Here is an 18,090-nt window from a genome sequence, read left to right as displayed (position 1 = left end):
CAAACACGTTGTCTTCCGCCATCCAATCAGAACACGGGGACGATACCAACTCCAGCCATTGGGGGGCGCACTCCGCCTGACTGTCACAACCATGAGTTACTGCTGTGAGCTCTGCAGGCTTTATTATGTGCACAATAATCACAAGCCTCAACCTTTAAAACTCTGAGTCATGAAGCATTAAACTGGTGCTGATAATGTGCAATAAGTCGATTAAAGCAAGATTAAACCGATTAAAATGTGCACTTTGTTTACAAATACTGTGAAAGTATTTAATATGTCCAGGTGAACAAATGTATCACAGGATGTCAAACACAGACCGACTGATGTGTCTCACCTTTAAAGCTCAACATGAGAATTAGTATTATGATTATTATATATTGTTTTTATTTAAATCCTTTCTGTAGATGATCTGCACCTCCGTTAGGTGTGAAGGGGAGATGGGGTTGTGGTCTTCAGGTAAATGTGTTTATAGGTTTTATAGGAGGGAGGCTGGAGTACAATACCAGTGCTCGAAAGTTATAGTTTACCTTGGTTATTGTATGATTATTTTTAGACATCTATCATATGTTTGCTGGCTTTGTGGCTTCACAAACATCAACTAAAAAAGTAAATAAAAATGTTCACAGAAAAAAAAAGAAATCCACATATTTTCAATGCCTTACCCAATTAGTTAATTAGTGTATTTTTACTACAGCAGAAGTTCAGACTACCTAAATTAAGTAACTACCTCTAATTGTCATAGTAACAGTAAATTAATTTAATTAATCATTAAACCCTGGATTTTAGACACTACTGCGGTTCCACAGTAACAAAATCTGGACTAGTGAAGACTTTAGCTTCAAATTATGAACAGAGAGTAACGTCTTTATTTATAGTTTGTGAACAATAATTTGATTCTCTCAGTTTTGTTTCATCATTCATGCATCACAGGCTCTCGAGGGACAACACACAACACTCAGAGAGGTCATTCAACACGTGATGAGAATGATGTAAAAGGCACATTTGTATACATTCAGACTTAAAAGGATATGAAAAATTTAAGGTTTAATCATATGAGATACGGGTGTTTTTGTCCATTTTTCAGCCCATTTGCTAAACACCATTTGAGCCATACTGCTATTTATGATGCATTACGTTAACAAAAGCCTGTTTCAGATGTTTACAAACTCATTTTATGACTGTATCAATGTCAAACTGTTTGCTGTACTCTCTTTTTCTAAAGTGGTGCAGTAATTTAGGAGTGTGGTGTTAACAATGAATTTGGCAGTAAAAACAGATTTATACATGTACATTAAAGAGCTTAGGCATAAACAATGTGCATTTCCTCAAAAATGTAACGAGATGTTGGGGTTACAGCAGCTACATAAATAGCATGTGAAGACTGCAAGGAATGTGATTGGTCAGCTCGAGCTGACTGGGTTCTCTTCATGTTTATGCTACTTGTGAAGTCAAAACAACATTAAACACATTGAAGAGAGGCTCAGTAATCTTTTCCTTTTCAGTAACACATGTCTAACAAATACATTTCCACTATAACCTTCACTGCTATCACCGCCATGATCCTCGCTCTCTGTCACAGTACATGTAGAACGTAAACATAACTTTGTAAAACTTTTGTCAAATACAAACAATGTCATCCTTGCTCTAAATCAGAAAGTAAATTAAACAATGTAAACAAAGTTACCTTGGGGTAATCCATATAGTGTTGTGATGGTGCTCTCAATGGGTCAAATCTGACAATGAACTCTGTATCAATCATATAAATCAATATGTGTCCACCTTCAGACCTGAAATTAAAACTTGAGCATGGGGATCTGTGGAGAGTAGTCAGTCAGAAGAGAAACCATCAGACCCTGAAAGAGAAGACGGTTGTAAGTATCAGATTAAACCAATACCAGTATAAAACATTAAATAATAGTGTTTAAATCAGGTTACTCACCATGATGGTCCACTTTCTATTCTCTGCCTCGGGGAAGACGAGGGAGCGCGATGAGTAGAATACCTGGTCATCAACCTCCTCCAATTTCCGGGGCAGACAATGCAGGAAGGTCCAGTCTGGTTTGGCCACACTTCCTGTCTGTAGTGGACCAGAGCCAAAACATGGAGTTAATACCAATTTCAACTCATAATACAAGGAGAAAAGAGACCATGTACAATCACTGTGCGTGCTCGACATACATTTCTGATTCTTTGCACAGTGACAAATGTATTTACTTTCCAAAAATAGACATATTGTTTATCAAATATAAATAATTACTGTTTGTTTTTTTTCAGAAAAAGATATCACCTACAGTATGTCATCATGTACTGTGCAAGAGTTTTATTTAAAGCTTGCTTTCTGATTTATATGTCATATGAAGTCTGTAATTAGTGTTAAGCTAGTTTACCATACAAACTATTTGCAGAGGTTTACATTCTACTGCTCTGTGTGCAGCCGTCAGCAGGAGCACGTTTGAGACGGAGAAATTGTTTTGCTCTGGACTGATTTGCTTGTGTGTACAGCTGTCAAAAGGGACTGATTCGGGAACTGACTGAAAACTGTTAACTTATCCAAAAGCAACTGGTATGTTGTTTGTGATCTTTATTCAGTATTAAGCCACAAAGAGAGTCTAAAAAAAGAAAATTGGGATTTTGACTCTAAATGACACCAAGACAATATCCTTCTTTACCTGCATTGTAATCTGGTAACCTTGAAAGTCTTTGAGCCTCTTTTTCTTCTCCTCCTCCTGTCCCATGCTGATCCAGGTGTCGGTGACCAAAACATTGCTGCCGTGGGCGGCCTCCATCGGGTCAGAGGTCAGAACAAGCTGGGTCCCATGCTGAGACCAAACGCAATGTATGAATTGAATTAATAAGAACTCCTTTGACAAGAGGTCTGTTTATAATAATGACACCTGAAGAAGACCTCACCTCTTTGGAGAGTCTTTGTGCCTCTTGAATGACACTCTTTTCTGGCTCATACCCCTGTAAGGTAGAGTTGTAGAAGGGTTATTAATGTACATTACAGAACCACAGGTCTCTTCTCACAAGAAGCAACTGGGAGATTAGACGCTCACGGCTAACAACTTGCATCTATACCTGCAAACTACATAAAAATAACCTACTTGAAAGAAGAGCAATGCACTAAAAGAGACGTTTAAAGTTTGTGAGCACGTAAAACGAGGCAAACCTTTGGTGTAGCAATCTTAAGATGAACTCCCAGTTTGGCTGCAGTCATCATGAAGGAGTGGAGGACGTTGTTCCCATCTCCAATCCAGCTCACTGTTAGTCCACTAAGGGACCCATAATGCTCCTGGAGGAGAATGGTAGTAATTTAGAAAATACTATGTCACTATCATTTACTGGATGATAGTGACATGGAGCATAATGATGATCTGAAGAACCTGTAAGGTCAGGAAGTCAGCCATAATCTGGATTGGGTGGTAGAGGTCAGAGAGACCGTTAATGATGGGGATGGAGGCCTCCTTATCCAGCTCCTCCAGCGTGGAGTGGCTGTACACTCGTGCCAAGACAATATCACAGAGTCCTGAGAGAACCCTGTGGTGGAGGTTTAGAGATTACAGAGGGATACCCAGTGGGCTGTGTTTCATATACTGGCCCACCAACACTGTTGTTTCCCTTCAGCTTCAGCAGACAACATGCGATGACTACAGTGAAAAAACTCACCAGTATTACAATATGTAAAGCAGACTTACACTAAAAACACCATGCTAACGAGGATTAACTGACATTAATTCAATTATTGAGTGAACAAGTGAAAGCGTACGTATAAGACTCACCTAGCTGTGTCTGTGCTACTCTCATTCACTCCCAGGTGGATGTCCTGAGAGGTGAGGAAACAGGGGTGCCCGCCCAGCAAAGCAAAACCTAGAATTGTGACATTAAGGCATCTTAAATTTCCCTCTTGCTTAAAAAACAATTATGAATATTTTTAAACAAATAAGCACACAACCTGTGTGTGAAGGGGGACCATACAGGGGACAAGAGGAGTGGAAATAGTTCAGATGTAGACTGTTTTGTTCCAACAGAGAGTCGCCTTTCAGCAGTTCTTTTGTGTCCATACTTACAGCGCTTTAACACCGCTGAGCACACTGATGAATAGTATCAGCCCCTCTAACAGTACGGGATCTAACATTTCTGTTGTTGTTGTTCCAATAAGTGCAATTTCAAGTGTAAATCTGACACTTGAACGCTGCCTACTGCCTTTATAAAATGTGCCCACCTCTAGTATTCTGTGATTCATGGGGGATGTTTAACCGGAGCACATGGCATACACCAGTGTAGATGCTTATATACAAAACAGACACCTGTTTCTGTGGACATTCTTGTTCTGGTGCTCCTCTTCTCAAATATCATAGCAATCGACTTTCCTTGTAGAAGAGGAAGATACTGAAATAGAAATGACAGTTAGCTTCCTTAAAAGACCCACCCAGAGGCTACACAGTGAAACAGAGGACTCTTAATGAATGGACACTGCAGTTAACATTGGTTAGCTAATGTAAGCTACCTGTTTTTCATGCTTGATCCGGTGTTTCAGATCCCCAGACACCCACAGCAGCCTCTTGATCTCATCTGAGCTGAAATCTTTCAGAGTGAGACAGCTGCGACCCTTTAAACTAACGGAACCAAGGGAAGCAGCTCCAATGCTGACAAAAAGAAGAAACACATGAAGGCATAATGCATGTGATACTCCTTAACAGTAACAATACTAGGAGCTAACTACAAAACATCCACATAAAGTTAACCGGAGTTTCTTACCTAAACCCTCGCGTGTTCAGGGAGGTTTTCAAACATTTGAAAACGGCGTTGTTAACAGAGAACAGCTTAGAGGACATTGCGGCTCAAAATGGGGGAAAAATACAGTGACAGCGTAATGTTGTGTGTCTATTTCATCAGAGAGTAAACTTTCATTCACCGCCTGTCCGTGCTGGCTGACACTGACGTCACCGCGGTACGAGGAAGTGAGGCGTGGCTTCATCTAACTCCTCGTGCTCACTGCTTTCTTTTTTAATGTCTTAAAAGTTAAAATTAGTTTACGACCTTTTTTTATTATTAGAAAATAAATAATAACCGTTGGCTGTATATAATATTTAACGCTAGTTTTCCAGTTAGTTTTTTTTTTTTTTTTTAATGAGGTTGAGGCAACACATACAAGCCCTCCTCACTGCACTCCGGCACTGTGGACACCACTGACAGTATAATTAATATTATATTATTAGTGTTAGTATTAATATAAGGTGGAAACACTGGATCTAACAATGACAGTATTCAGGATTCAAACGCTGGTTTTTGACAGTGTGTCTTTAAACAAGAAAAGGTGTAATCAGATTACAGTGACATTTAGTAATAAAGGGGATTATTTACCAGGATTACAACTTTAAAATACATCAGTTTTTCTTTAAAAATGCACTGAACAGACGACACATTGTCAATTTCCATTTGTTCTTTTTCTCGTTTTTATTTGCATATTTGTTGTTGAGGACTTACAAAAGTAATCAAGTTACTTTATATTTATATTGTGATACTTGCATTAGGTTATTGACTAAATTGTTTAACAGGTAACGTTAATTAATTAGTAACTGTATCGATTACATTTTTAAAGTAACCCTCTACTACAGTGAACTTTTAGGTGGATTAATGTAAGTTACTTGTTATACAGTCACAGATGTGTTTGAAATGTTTGGTTACATTCAGGATATATTTTTAGTGTGTTTCATTATTCCAAAGTTATAACACCATCAATATGCTGCTCTGCTCACCACACACATTTTAAAGCTGATATGAACAATATGTATCAAATATAATTAACGTCAGCTAGCTTGTCCCCGCCCCTCTCTGACGTTTGACTGATCTACCTGTCAATCAGGACAGGTGTCTGTCTGCACGGTGAGGGAGAGGTGAGGAGGTGTGAGGGGGACAGGAGAGGACATGACGGGACAGAAAGATGTGGACATACCCGGTGAGACTTTTAATGGCGTTAGACAGCAAACAGCACGTAGATTTATATACCTACCTGTTCTACAAATGGTCTCCACATACTGAGAGCTGTGTGTGTGTGTGTGTGTGTGTGTGTGTGTGTGTGTGTCGTTAACCTGCTGCTATTTCTGTCAGGCTGCTACTTAAATCGCTTGAGATGTAACAGCAGGTTGGGTCGGGATTTAGCCGGTGTTAAGTTAGAGAAGAGTAAATTAGTGTTGCTTTCAAGTCCTGCATTTTCCCTATAAAGGCTCTCAGTGGTGTGGTAGTATCTGGAGAACTCTGTATACTTTTAATTTATACCCCTATTTTAAAGCAAAGGATAAACGCCCTGTATCATAAACTGTGTAACATGTCAGACTACTATTGCATGTTTAGTTCACCTAAAAATGGGCAAGTTGCATCTGCACATTGTCCCTTGCTTGAGGCAGACAGTAAGGGTCATTATTAAAGTAACATTAACTACAGAAGGGGTGCAGAAACTACATAATTACGCATTTTTAGTAAAGTATTCCTTATTCCTTCCTCCATCCACTCATGAAAAATGGGACAACTGAGCATTTAGCAGTGGGTATATCCAATATGGTCTGAAACAATAAGTGGGTGCAGCCCGTATACCTGCGTATATACTCTACCCCACTCTCTAAAGATGAATCACTCATTTGTCCACAGAAACAGGAGCCATCTTCACATTTGGTAAGAGCAGCTTTGCAGACAATGTGCCTGGTAAATTCTGGTTGAAGAACGACCAGCCGCTGCACGTTTCCTGTGGCGGAGAGCACAGCGCTGTCATCACAGGTACAGACAATCTATGCTCAGTTTAATGAGAATAATTACTGTGTAGACATATTTCTCTATCAAACATTTGTGTCTGTAATGATCTGCAGAGCATGGCAGGCTGCTCATGTTTGGTGTTAATACTTGGGGCCAGTTGGGGCTTGGATTTAAGCCTGCTGCCAGCAAACCTGCCACCGTGAAAGGTAAGTTACTTTACACTAGGGCTGCAACTAATGATCATTTTTATTAATGCTGTAGCTATAATGAATGAATATGTGTTTCCCTTTCAGCCTTAAAGTCTGAGAAGGTGAAGCTTGTAGCTTGCGGGAGAGATCACACAATTGTCTGCACATGTAAGAACAAATAGTAGTAGAGCAGTAGAGCCCAAAATGTGTTGTTCCTGTATGTAATTCAGGTTTTATATATGTTATATATATATGTTTAGGGCGAGGGAGTGTGTATGGTGCTGGCAGTAACCAGGAGGGGCAGCTCGGTTTGGGCCACTGCAACAACACTACAGCCTTTCACCTGCTGAATCCCTTCTGTGAGCTTGCACCAATCAAAATGCTTTCTGCAGGATGCAACACGTCCGCGGCTTTAACAGGTTTGAACAGTGACACGTAATAATGGAAGTGTCTCCGTTAGCCAAGATGCTAATGATGGTCAAGGTCCAGACTGTACGTGTGTGTGTGTGACGTTTGATTTTCTCCTCTCTGTTTGTGTGTGTTGGTAGAGGACGGGAGGCTGTTCATGTGGGGAGACAACTCTGTGGGTCAGATTGGTTTAGGGGACGAGGGATTCACAGCAGAACCCAGAGAGGTCTCTGTCGGGGCGGCGGTGGCGTGGGTCTCCTGTGGGTACCACCACTCAGCATTAGTCACAGGTACAGCACGGTCCAACCAGACACAGCACAGCAGAGACCGTCACTCAGTTTGACTTTAATGTCTTTTAACGTGCTGGCGTTGTTTTAGTGGATGGAGATCTCTATACGTTTGGTGAGAGTGTGAACGGGAGGCTCGGTCTCCAGGTGGAGGAGTTGGCCGATCACAGAGTCCCTCAGCGGGTGAAAGGGATTCTGGGTCGTGTCACTCAGGTGTCCTGTGGAGGGGCGCACACAGTGGCACTCACAGGTAACTTACTTGTTGTTCCAAACATCACTGCACTGACAAAATACTAACACATCTCTACTGTTTTATATACTTTTATATGATTTATAATTTACAGACATTAGAAATACAAATATTTAACCTCCTAGTCTGTTAATCAGAGAAATGTTGAAAAAAGTGCCTTATCACTAAAATGTAATTAAGGTATCAAAAGTACCGGTACTCATGCAGAACAACCTGTCTGTTGAATTTGCATTACATCTGCATTAACATGTAAGCAGCATTTTAATCTGAGCTGATCAAGGTGGAGCTGATTTGAACTATTTATTATGCTGATCTTATTGTGTGTCTCTCTTAAAATAACAACCTGTCTCCCACAGAAATCAGTTTCTTTACAGAACTTTTTAGAAAAGAGAGTTAGAAACTTTAAAGAAGACAGAATAAGGGATCACTGCTTTAGAAGATGTCACCTTATGGTTGAAAATTAACCAAACTAGTTGACTTCTGTTAAAACAGGTTGGAATTTTCTCACCGCAAATGTAGGACTCAATAATAGACACAAATTACTATTACATACTAATTACAGCATTATTCTCCCTCTGAATTGTAGATGAAAATTCTCAAATTTGTCTCAAAACTATACTTAAGTTCAGTACTTGAGTAGATGTACGTAGTTATTTTCCACCACAACTGTTTACATTAAATTAATTAGTCTGTTTTTTTGTGTCTGTTTTGCTGCGCCAGAGGAGAGCGTGTACACGTTCGGCAGGGGTCAGCATGGTCAGCTGGGCCATGGAACATTTCTGTTTGAAGTTGATTTGCCAAAACCGCTGGAGCCCTTTTGTAGCGGTAGCATCAAGAATATCGCCTGTGGAGAGAACCACACTGCTGTGATCACAAGTAAGCAATCTCTTAAGCTCAACAGTGCTGCCTGTTAACCTCATCCTTCTAATTATTCAAATAAATGTTAATCCATCCTCTCAAAACAGTCACAGAAGGATGTTTTCTCTTCTTGCATAAGGCTGCTGAATTATAGTTGTAATAGTGTGTAAGGATGAGGATGCTGATGAACTTCCAGATTTGTCTTCCTTCCTCCACAGACAGCGGGCTTCTCTACACGTTTGGTGATGGTCGTCATGGAAAACTGGCCTTAGGGGAGGAGAACTTCATCAACCAGTTCAGCCCGACACTCTGCAAACGTTTTCTCAAGTACAATGTTCAACTAGTAAGTGACTGTGATGAAAGGGCTCAGGGTATAAAGTATGTGAGCAGATTGAGAGGAAGTACTCAGTGCACAGTAACAAACTACACTGACTGTTTTCTATACGTTAAGGTGTCCTGTGGCGGGAACCACATGCTGGCACTGGCTGCACCCAGACCACCAGAGAGCCAAGACGTTGTGCCAGAGAAGGATGTCGCAATCACAGAGAACCTTTTGGAGTCAAGCTACACAGAAATCCTCCTGCTGGACGCTTTGACTGATCCTAATCTACTAGTCCCACTGTCAGCCCTCTCTGCTCGAGCCCGCCACAGAGAAAAAGTGAGAACCTGCCCCTTGGTGCTCAGGTTGCGTTCACATTGCAGACACAAGTGACCCAAATCTGAATTTTTCTTTGAACCATCAAATACTTTGCATTTTTGCTTGAAAAATTACTGAAATGATTAATCCATTATCAAAATAGTTGCCAATTAATTCTCTTTTGATCACATAATCAATTAACTTACTTATCATTGCAGCACTAAAATATACTGAATTAATCATTTTTAACTGGTTAATCCACCTTTTCATTTCATGGTGCTTTTATGGGTCTTGGTCGCATTCATTTAACTAATTATATAAGTGGGAAATATATTATATTATGTTGTTATATACTGCTGATGTTGTAATAAGTCTGTAGTCCAGTAGGGCGCAGTGTTACACCAAAATGTATCTCTGCTGTAGTGCCACTGACTAACCAGCTGGAGGAGCTCTGTAGATGTGGTTCAGCCCTTTTTACTCAGTAATGTTTTTGCTGTTTTTGCTCTCTTGTCTTTCAGGGAAGCTCTGTGGAGCTGTTTGGGGAGATGTTTCAAAACCTCCCACGTCTAAATTCTGGCTTCCTCGACACCTCCTGGCAAACGTCCAGAAATATCCCAACCCCTAAAATGCTTTCAAGGGACCTTAGTACCCCTTCCTCATCCCCCAAACCGCAAGTAGGAGTGACACCAAGCCCACCACTCTCCCCCACATCTCTGTCCGACCTCCCACAGAGTCCAGTGTTATCCTCTAAGTCATCGAGCCCACATTCCCAATCATCAGACATGTTTCAGTATAAATCCTCTACCTCTAAGTCTAAATCCAAAGAGTTGCCTTCTCCCTTACTGACACCAAAGTCTGTAAAGAAACGTAACCCTAACATCCTGGTATCCCCTAAACAGACTGCAAAAAAGAGACTGCATAGAGTGGCAACCGCTAAAAAGGCCTTAATTGAAAAACCATCACCTCCTCCACCACCTAAAGAACCCAGTAGACCCTCCAGTGATATTTCCAATAAACTCTTCAGTGAGGAAAAGCATCGTGCTTCACCACAAACAGGTAATGTATTTTCAACCTATAGTTTGAACAAGAGACTGGAATGTCTCTTTTAGCCAGTGCTGACTTGAGTTTTATCTTGCTAATCCATGAAAATACAGCTGTAGATACTCAGCCTGACCCAGTCATTGTCTGTTTTCAGAGGGAGAAATTGTTGTCACAGAAGATGTGGAGGAGAACGTCTCTGAGAAAGAAGTCGACGCTGACTTTTTGCCAGATATGGTGAGATAAGTGCAATGCTTTCATTTTGATAGAGTAGAGAAATACAATACAATATATTGTGCACAGAGTCATAAACACAGAGTCAGTTGAATGTTTCTTTTCCCCCTTTAAGCTTCTTGGTTGTGGTCTAGATTATGTGCACTCCAGGGCAGGAAGCAGCAACGCTGAACACTCACTCACTTTTCCAGGAAATGTGCATAGCTCAGCATACATACACTGTATGTGTGCGTCTGTGTTCTTGAAAGCATGTGTATGTGTGTGTATGTGTGTATGTGGAGATATTTTCCACTTGGTGTAACACTGAGGTGAATTAAGTGTTTTGGTCTTAATTTTTCATGTTCATTTGCTTTTTTCCAAGATGTTGCGTTATGAATCTCCTCAAAGCAGATTTAGAGATCAAGAGTGTTTCTGCCAATACACAAATGTGTTTGGATTCCAGCCTCAGATACACAAACACACACAGATACACGCACAATGCTTTTGGAAAAGTTGGCAGGAATCTTGCCACATCTCATCAGTGTTTCCAAAGCCAAATATGAAGCAAGCTGTGAAGGAGTCTCCTACATTGTTGCGTGTCATAGTGCAAGATGTGGTGGTGCTTGGTAACCCGTTCCTGTCCTCACTGTAAAGTTAAATGGGCTTGTGTCTGTATGTGTATTCAATGTGCAGTGGTGGAAGACGTCTTTACTTAAAGGTCCAGTGTGTAACATTCAGGAGGATCTATTGGCAGAAATCGAATATAATATCCATAGGCAAGTTTTCATTAGTGTGTAATCGGCTGAATATAGGAATCGTGGTGTTTATGTTACCTTAGAGTAGAATGATAAAAGGAAGGAAGAAGGAGTAGTAAAAAGTACAACATATAAGTACCACAATATTCTAAGTACAGTACTTAAGTACACGTGTGGGCTTTAAGAATAAGATTTATACACTGTTTATTACATGAACAGGATACTATATGAAATCAATCAAGTCGGCGGATTCTAAAGAAAGCTCCCAAGTTGCATTTGGACAGTGATTCAATGAGGCTGTTTTCAGATCACACCTCACTGACCCCCAATTAACTACCGTCTGTTTGTCTCATGACCGTGGTTTTCTTCACATCCCACCCACATCTGTAATTCAACCTGTTAACAGATTTGTTGTGTGTGTGCCTACCACGCACATATGTCATATGATATTCTTTCATTCTATTATTAAATTCAGTTACAATCTAAAAATGTTAACAAACTGAATTCTGCTGTATACTGGCAATATATTTTCTTCTCATGCATTTGTATGTATGCATGTATGTTGGTTATTATATTCAAAATATTCTAAATGAATGACATCTATGCCCACAAAAACTACTAAAACTCGAACAAATCCTGATATTCTGATTCTGTTTTGGTAAAATATTATTTTTGCCCCCCATGAGCTTTATTATAGTGTGTTACTGAACAAAAAACACTTCCTCAAACTAGAGATGACATGTTTTTGGCAGTAAAGCACATCACATAAAACATCAAATGCCACAACTACATGTACAGTCACGTTGATTGCAGGTCTGCTGCTGTGTTTGTACAACCTTTTTATAACAGTATTGCATTTGACCTTTCTGATTCTGTTTTTATTTTTACATCTGACTAAATACATCCGACTATTTTCTCTGTGGTTTATTATAGGAAAAGAAGAAGGGCAGAGCTCTTAGAAGAACTGCGAAAGAGGCAGAACAGCTCCAGTCAAATGGGAATGCAGAACAAAATGCTCACAAAGCCTTACCGACAGAGCTCCTGAAAGGCTCTTTAAAGAAAGAAGTGTCTCCACTGAAGAGCTCAAAGAGTCTGAAAAACCCCAAAGTCACATCTAAAGGCAAAGAGAACATTACCAAGCAGTCCAATAAAATCAAAACTCATGAAGACGTACAAGCTCAAAAGGAACCCTCCTATTTTATATCACCAAAACATGATAAGAGCAGGCTATCTGAATCAAGTCCCAAAACTCCACAGTCTGTCCGGAAGACACTGACTGAAACACAGCAGAGACCGACTGAAGTGAAGGAAAATGCCAAGAGAAATAGAAATTTGAAAGAAAGTAATATAAGCCAAGAGGATAGGAAAGCCAGCACTTTAAAGAAAGACTTGATAAAGACACCAAAAAAGGAGAGAAAGAAATCTTCAGCTTTGGACAAGACATCTCCTGTTATTATGGTCACTAAAGGAAATGAAATAACCAGCATATCTGTCCCAAGAGGAAGTTCAACATCCGCAGAAAACACTGCAAAAGAAGATACAGAAACCACTGACATAAAAACTGAGGAGATGGCAACGCAACGGGAGACACAGCGAGTCAGCTTGACTCCAAAAAAAGAGGTTAAATTGGCACAGGGAAAACGTCAAGGCAAAGCACTAGAAACCACACCTGCTCTTGATATTAAGAAATCCATAAGTGTGAAATCTACACCTGTCAAAGTTAAAGGGAAACCACAAATGGTTAAATCCACTGAAGTCCAAAATCAAAGTAAATTTGCAGAAAACACACCTGTTAAAGGTAAAAGCAAAGGGAAAGTTGTGGAAAATGAGTTAAAAACTCAGAAAATGAAAGGCAGAACTGCAGAAAAGCAAAAGATACTTGATGTTGATAGCTCTGAAGTAAAGGACAAAAAGAAGTCAAAGGAATCCAAACTGAAGGCAAAGACAAAGCCAGGGAGAGAAGAAGGAGAGGGAGTTAAAGTTAAAGGAGATGCTGATGGAGACTCTAAAGATAATACGAGGGCCAAGCCGAAGAGTAAGCAGACTGAAGCTTCCAGCCCGCTGTTATCACAGCAGGATACACCTATTGAAGTGGTGTCTAACACTATTTCCACACAAAGAAGAGAACCTAAGAGAACAGTGGTGGCTTCCACTGGCGGTGCCAAATCCCTGCAAGAGCCCAAAGCTGTTGATACGGATTTGCTTGTGTCTAAGAGAAACAGAGAGGATGCTCAGGGCCAGACTGAAGAAAAGCCAAAGTGGGGGGAAACTCTCGGTACAGCAGCTGCTCTTCTTCCTGCTGTTGGGATAGTGGGTGCCGCTATGGAGGTCCTTAGAGATCCAGTGACGAGCTTTGGGGGTTTTCAGTCTGACAGTGACACCGGTACCTCTACATCACCTAAAACAACCAGTCAAGTGAAGCATTTCACAAAGCAGAGTGCAATTATGCAACCTTCCTTTTCCTCGTCATCAGATTTTTCTTCAGCAGAAGCATCAAATCCACCAGAAGAAAGAAAAGATGTTCAGCTCAGTGTCCTATCAGAGTCAGAGAAGGCGGTTCAAGAAGGAGAAAGTTATGATACCAGTCACGATCAGTCACAAATGAAAAGTGACAACTCCGAGCAGATTGAGGGTGAAGACATTTCACAAACAGAGGTTAAGAACAGTGGCACAGACACAGACACTTCCAAGCAAGAACATGGAGAAGATGAGAAAACCTACTTCCTTCCTACTAAGCCTTCCGAAGAGGAAGAGGATAACGAGGTAGAAGAAAAAGACACTGAAGATGGAGAGAGTGGAAGCAATGTGGAAGACAAAGAAGAAGGGGAAAAGGAGAGCGTTTCTGGAGAGGCTGAGGAAGAGCAAGATACTGACACTGCAGAGGAAGAGGGTGAGGAGGAAAGCAGCTCCAGCAGTGAGGAAGAGGATGAAGGAAGCGAGAAGAGTGATGTTACAGAGGCTGAAGAGGAGGAAGAAGAAAGCAGCGAGAAAACAGGTGAAGGAGGAAGTAGCTCTGAGGTAAGTGAAGCAGCAGAGGAAGAGGAGGAAAGTGAAGTATCTAGTGAAGAAGAGAATAAAGAGGAGGAAGAGGAAAGTGAAGAATCTAGTGAAGAAGATAATAAAGAGGAAGAGGAGGAAAGTGAAGAGTCTAGTGAAGATGAGAATAAAGAAGAAGAGGAAGAAAGTGAGGTGAGTGAGGATGAAGAAGATGAAAGTGGTGAAGAATCGGGGAGTACAGCCAGCAGCAAGAGCAACGAGTCAGAGGAGGACAGAGAGGGAAGTGAAACTGCAGAGTCTGATGAAGATGAAGAAAATGACGCAGAGGAAGAAGAGGGTGAAAGTGAGGAACAAAAAGATGATCAAGATTCCACCGAAAGTGAGGATGAGGAGAAAGACTCCAAAGAAGACGAAGAAACAGATGAGAGTAAAGGAGAGGAAGATGAGAACCAGGACGAATCGAGTGTTGAAAATGAGGAGGAAGAGGAAGAAGAGAGTGAGGCTGATGAAGAAGAGGAAGAGCAAGATGAAAAGAGCGATAAAGAAAATGAGGAGGATGAAGAAGCATCTTTAGATGACGGGGCTGAGGACGAGGAGGAGGAAGAAGAGGGGGAGGACGAGGAGGAGGAAGAAGAAGGTAACGAGGTTTCAGAGGAAGAAGAGGATGAAGGAGGTGTTGAGGAAGAGACTGGAGAGGAGGGGGAAGAAGAAGAGGGTGAGGAGGAAGAAGAGGGTAAGGAGGTTTCAGAGGAAGAAGAGGATGAAGGAGGAGTTGAGGAAGAGTCTGGAGAGGAGGGGGAAGAAGAAGAGGGTGAGGAGGAAGAAGAGGGTAAGGAGGTTTCAGAGGAAGAAGAGGATGAAGGAGGTGTTGAGGAAGAGACTGGAGAGGAGGGGGAAGAAGAAGAGGGTGAGGAGGAAGAAGAGGGTAAGGAGGTTTCAGAGGAAGAAGAGGATGAAGGAGGAGTTGAGGAAGAGTCTGGAGAGGAGGGGGAAGAGGAAGAGGAAGAGGGTAAGGTTACAGAGGAGGAGGAAGAAGGTGAGGAAGAAGCATCTTTAGAAGAGGGGGAAGCTGAGGACGAGACTGAAGATGAGGAAAAACCTGGTGAGGAGGAGGAAGACGAGGGAGGAGTTGAGGAAGAGGCTGCAGAGGATGAAGAAGAGGGTGAAGAAGAGACAGCAGAGGAGGAAGGGGAAGATGAAGAAGAAGAAGAGAGTGAAGGTGAGGAGGAAGAAGAAAAAATAAAGAGAAAAGAGCAAAGTATTGAAGCTAATAAAAAGCTGATGGTGGAGAGCGATGATGAGGAGGAGGAAGAGGAAGAAGAGGAAGAGGGAGATGAGGAAGAGGAGAATGAAACAAAGAGTAAACAAAGATCTGATAATCAGAGAGGAGAAAGAAAACAGAAACAAACCGAGGAAAATGAAGGTGAGGAAGGAGAAGTGAGTGAAGAAGAGGAAGAGGAGGAAGAAGAGGAGAGTGAAGAACAAGGAAAGGTTGCAAAGGCCAAACATAGTGAGAAGCATGCTGAGGAGGAGGATGAGAGTGTGGGAAACACAAAAGTGGAGGAGGAAGAGGAAGAAGGCGATGAGGAAGAAGAAGAAGAGGAGGAGGAAGAGGAGGAAAAGCCCCAGAAGAAGTCTCCTGAACAGAAAGAAACACCCAAACCAGCACAGAGGACGAAGCAGAGAGCTGCAGCGGAGAAGAGACCCGACGACTCTCAGCAGTTCTGGGACGACGTGCTGCCGCAGTACCTCGACCTGCAGTGACATCATCAGACCTGCAGTGACCTCGACCTGCAGTGACCTCGACCTGCAGTGACATCATCAGACCTGCAGTGACCTCGACCTGCGTGACCTCGACCTGCAGTGACATCATCAGACCTGCAGTGACCTCGACCTACAGTGACATCATCAGACCTGCAGTGACCTTGACCTGCAGTGACCTCAACCTGCAGTGACATCATCAGACCTGCAGCGACCTCGACCTGCTGCGACGTCATCAGACCTGCACGCTGTGAGTCCGATGGAAACATCTTCGTCTTTCTGTCAACGAATCCATTAAAAGGCCAAATCCAGCAGTGCTTTAGCCTGTCTGTCAGTGTCTTACAACCAACCTGTCTGTCAGTGTCTTACAACCTGTCTGTGGCTCTCAGCCCTCTCACGAATCTACCAAAGCAACCTAGAGAGGAAATAGTGAAAATGTCAGGGACTATTTTTTGTTGTGGATTAATACATTATAGATTAGTTTTAGAGTATGTATGTGGGATTAACTCAGAATAAACTACAATGTCCATGTTCCTCATAGGACGGAACCTGTCACCCAAAGCACCAGATTGAATTTGAATGTATGTATTTGATAGGGATTTTAACAAATTTCACATACAAAGCATGAAACTGCTGCAGAGAGTTTATAATTAGTGCTAATTTTCAACTCTTGTCCCTAGTTGGGATTTTATATGTACAGTGTAAGTAAAATATACAGCTTTAAATGCAATAAAATGCACATAATAATAATAATAATTATACCACAATACACCAGTAGACATACAGATATGGAGCTGTAACAAAACATAAACACCACACTAATGCACCTTGGTAATCCAGAGCAGTAGCACTATTTATATTTATATTATTATTTTAGTACTAAAGTGGGTACAGCTCTGGTTTGATTAACCTTTGTTGTCTATTTCATATCTGTGACTTTGATTTGAGTTAGTAATGTGTTCCAGGGTTGACGGCCCTTAATGGAGAAAGCTGATTATCCAAATTTAGATCAACAACGTGGTATTTTACATCTGCCATTCACCATTCTCCTAGTTACTCTGTTAGTGTCTTGTGTTTTTAAAAAGACAGCTCCACACACATTGTTGGATTCATGATAGACAGTTTAAAAAAAGCAGAACTAGAGATATGGTCTTTTTTTATTCCATTGACACTATGCAACTTGACTGCAAACGGTTCTCCTCTAAGATTTGGGTGTGTAATGCTAGCAGTGGCTAATGTACCCAACTCACAACGAAAAGCTTTTCTACAAAACTGTTTTCCACACACACGCAGTCGTACTCCACAAGACCTAAAACAGACTCTGATGTGTAAAATCAGCGCTCTTCTCTTCAACAGACGCCAGTGAAGCTCTACCAGACTTTTCCGACTTAAGTGTGACTGCTGGGAATTACTGGACACACTTGATTGCCTAAACATGATGTTGCCCCCTCACTGTTTGTTTGATTTGTTCTTGATTTTGTACTTCATGACTTCATAAATGTATAAATATGTGTATTGCTGAAGGTGCCTTGTTTCTGCCCACGTACTGTTACATTTTTGTCTCTGGTTAAGATGATTATACGCCTGTGAGACCTCAGAATGAGCTGTAGCCGTCAAATGTTCAGACTGTACATTCTGCACCAAAATCAAACTCTAATATGTGTCTTTAGGGGATTCACTTCCTTTATGGTGACACAATCCCTGCTCTTATTACGTACTCTTTAAGTGCGCTGCATGTTATTTTTTTACTGTATCAAAAACAATGATTTTAAAAGCTGAAATTCTGATAAATACACTGAAGGAGAACACCAACTAAGTTAAAGTCTGTATAAACAACAGAACCCAGAGACAATCTTAATCCAAAATCATTGGCGGTGACACCACATCAAAGTCCTCCAGAGCCAGGTGAGCAAAGACGGAGTCAGTTAACTCTTTCTTCACCTGACCG

General features: G+C 41.3%; 3 protein-coding genes across 3 annotated transcripts in view; 2 read left to right on the top strand and 1 right to left on the bottom strand.

Annotated features, from left to right (window-relative positions):
* The window catches only part of rpl24 (ribosomal protein L24), a 73,772-nt gene that overhangs the window by 46,590 nt on the left and 9,092 nt on the right, over positions 1-18,090 (top strand). The gene's annotated exons all lie outside the window — the stretch shown is intronic.
* Positions 838-4,933, bottom strand: otc (ornithine transcarbamylase). Its single transcript, XM_051404684.1, has 10 exons — positions 4,759-4,933; positions 4,508-4,646; positions 4,308-4,389; positions 3,780-3,867; positions 3,384-3,537; positions 3,170-3,292; positions 2,911-2,964; positions 2,670-2,819; positions 1,940-2,077; positions 838-1,853 (listed from the first exon to the last, which is right to left on the bottom strand). The coding sequence occupies exons 1-10, from the start codon at positions 4,833-4,835 to the stop codon at positions 1,794-1,796; spliced, it is 1,065 nt and encodes a 354-aa protein (XP_051260644.1). The 5' UTR covers positions 4,836-4,933; the 3' UTR covers positions 838-1,793.
* Positions 5,820-17,594, top strand: rpgra (retinitis pigmentosa GTPase regulator a). Its single transcript, XM_051404664.1, has 14 exons — positions 5,820-5,959; positions 6,649-6,774; positions 6,864-6,956; positions 7,044-7,106; positions 7,199-7,357; positions 7,487-7,636; positions 7,725-7,883; positions 8,604-8,759; positions 8,960-9,084; positions 9,193-9,399; positions 9,897-10,434; positions 10,574-10,653; positions 12,318-16,172; positions 16,276-17,594. Exons 1-13 carry the CDS (start codon positions 5,929-5,931, stop codon positions 16,143-16,145), a joined length of 5,715 nt encoding a protein of 1,904 aa, XP_051260624.1. The 5' UTR covers positions 5,820-5,928; the 3' UTR covers positions 16,146-16,172; positions 16,276-17,594.

Source organism: Dicentrarchus labrax, unplaced genomic scaffold, assembly GCF_905237075.1.
Source record: "Dicentrarchus labrax unplaced genomic scaffold, dlabrax2021, whole genome shotgun sequence".
NCBI lineage: Eukaryota > Metazoa > Chordata > Actinopteri > Moronidae > Dicentrarchus > Dicentrarchus labrax.
This window is presented reverse-complemented; position numbering and strand designations above follow the sequence as displayed.

Bases quoted from the DNA above. Each gene is read 5' to 3' on its own strand.
- otc (XM_051404684.1), bottom strand. From the start codon at position 4,835: ATGTCCTCTAAGCTGTTCTCTGTTAACAACGCCGTTTTCAAATGTTTG. The intron at 4,647-4,758 runs GTAAGAAACTCC...TCTTTTTGTCAG, and splicing joins CTGAACACGCGAGGGTTTAG to CATTGGAGCTGCTTCCCTTG. The intron at 2,965-3,169 runs GTTTGCCTCGTT...TCTACCTTACAG, and splicing joins TTAAGATTGCTACACCAAAG to GGGTATGAGCCAGAAAAGAG.
- rpgra (XM_051404664.1), top strand. From the start codon at position 5,929: ATGACGGGACAGAAAGATGTGGACATACCCG. The intron at 5,960-6,648 runs GTGAGACTTTTA...ATTTGTCCACAG, and splicing joins GAAAGATGTGGACATACCCG to AAACAGGAGCCATCTTCACA. The intron at 9,085-9,192 runs GTAAGTGACTGT...CTATACGTTAAG, and splicing joins TCAAGTACAATGTTCAACTA to GTGTCCTGTGGCGGGAACCA.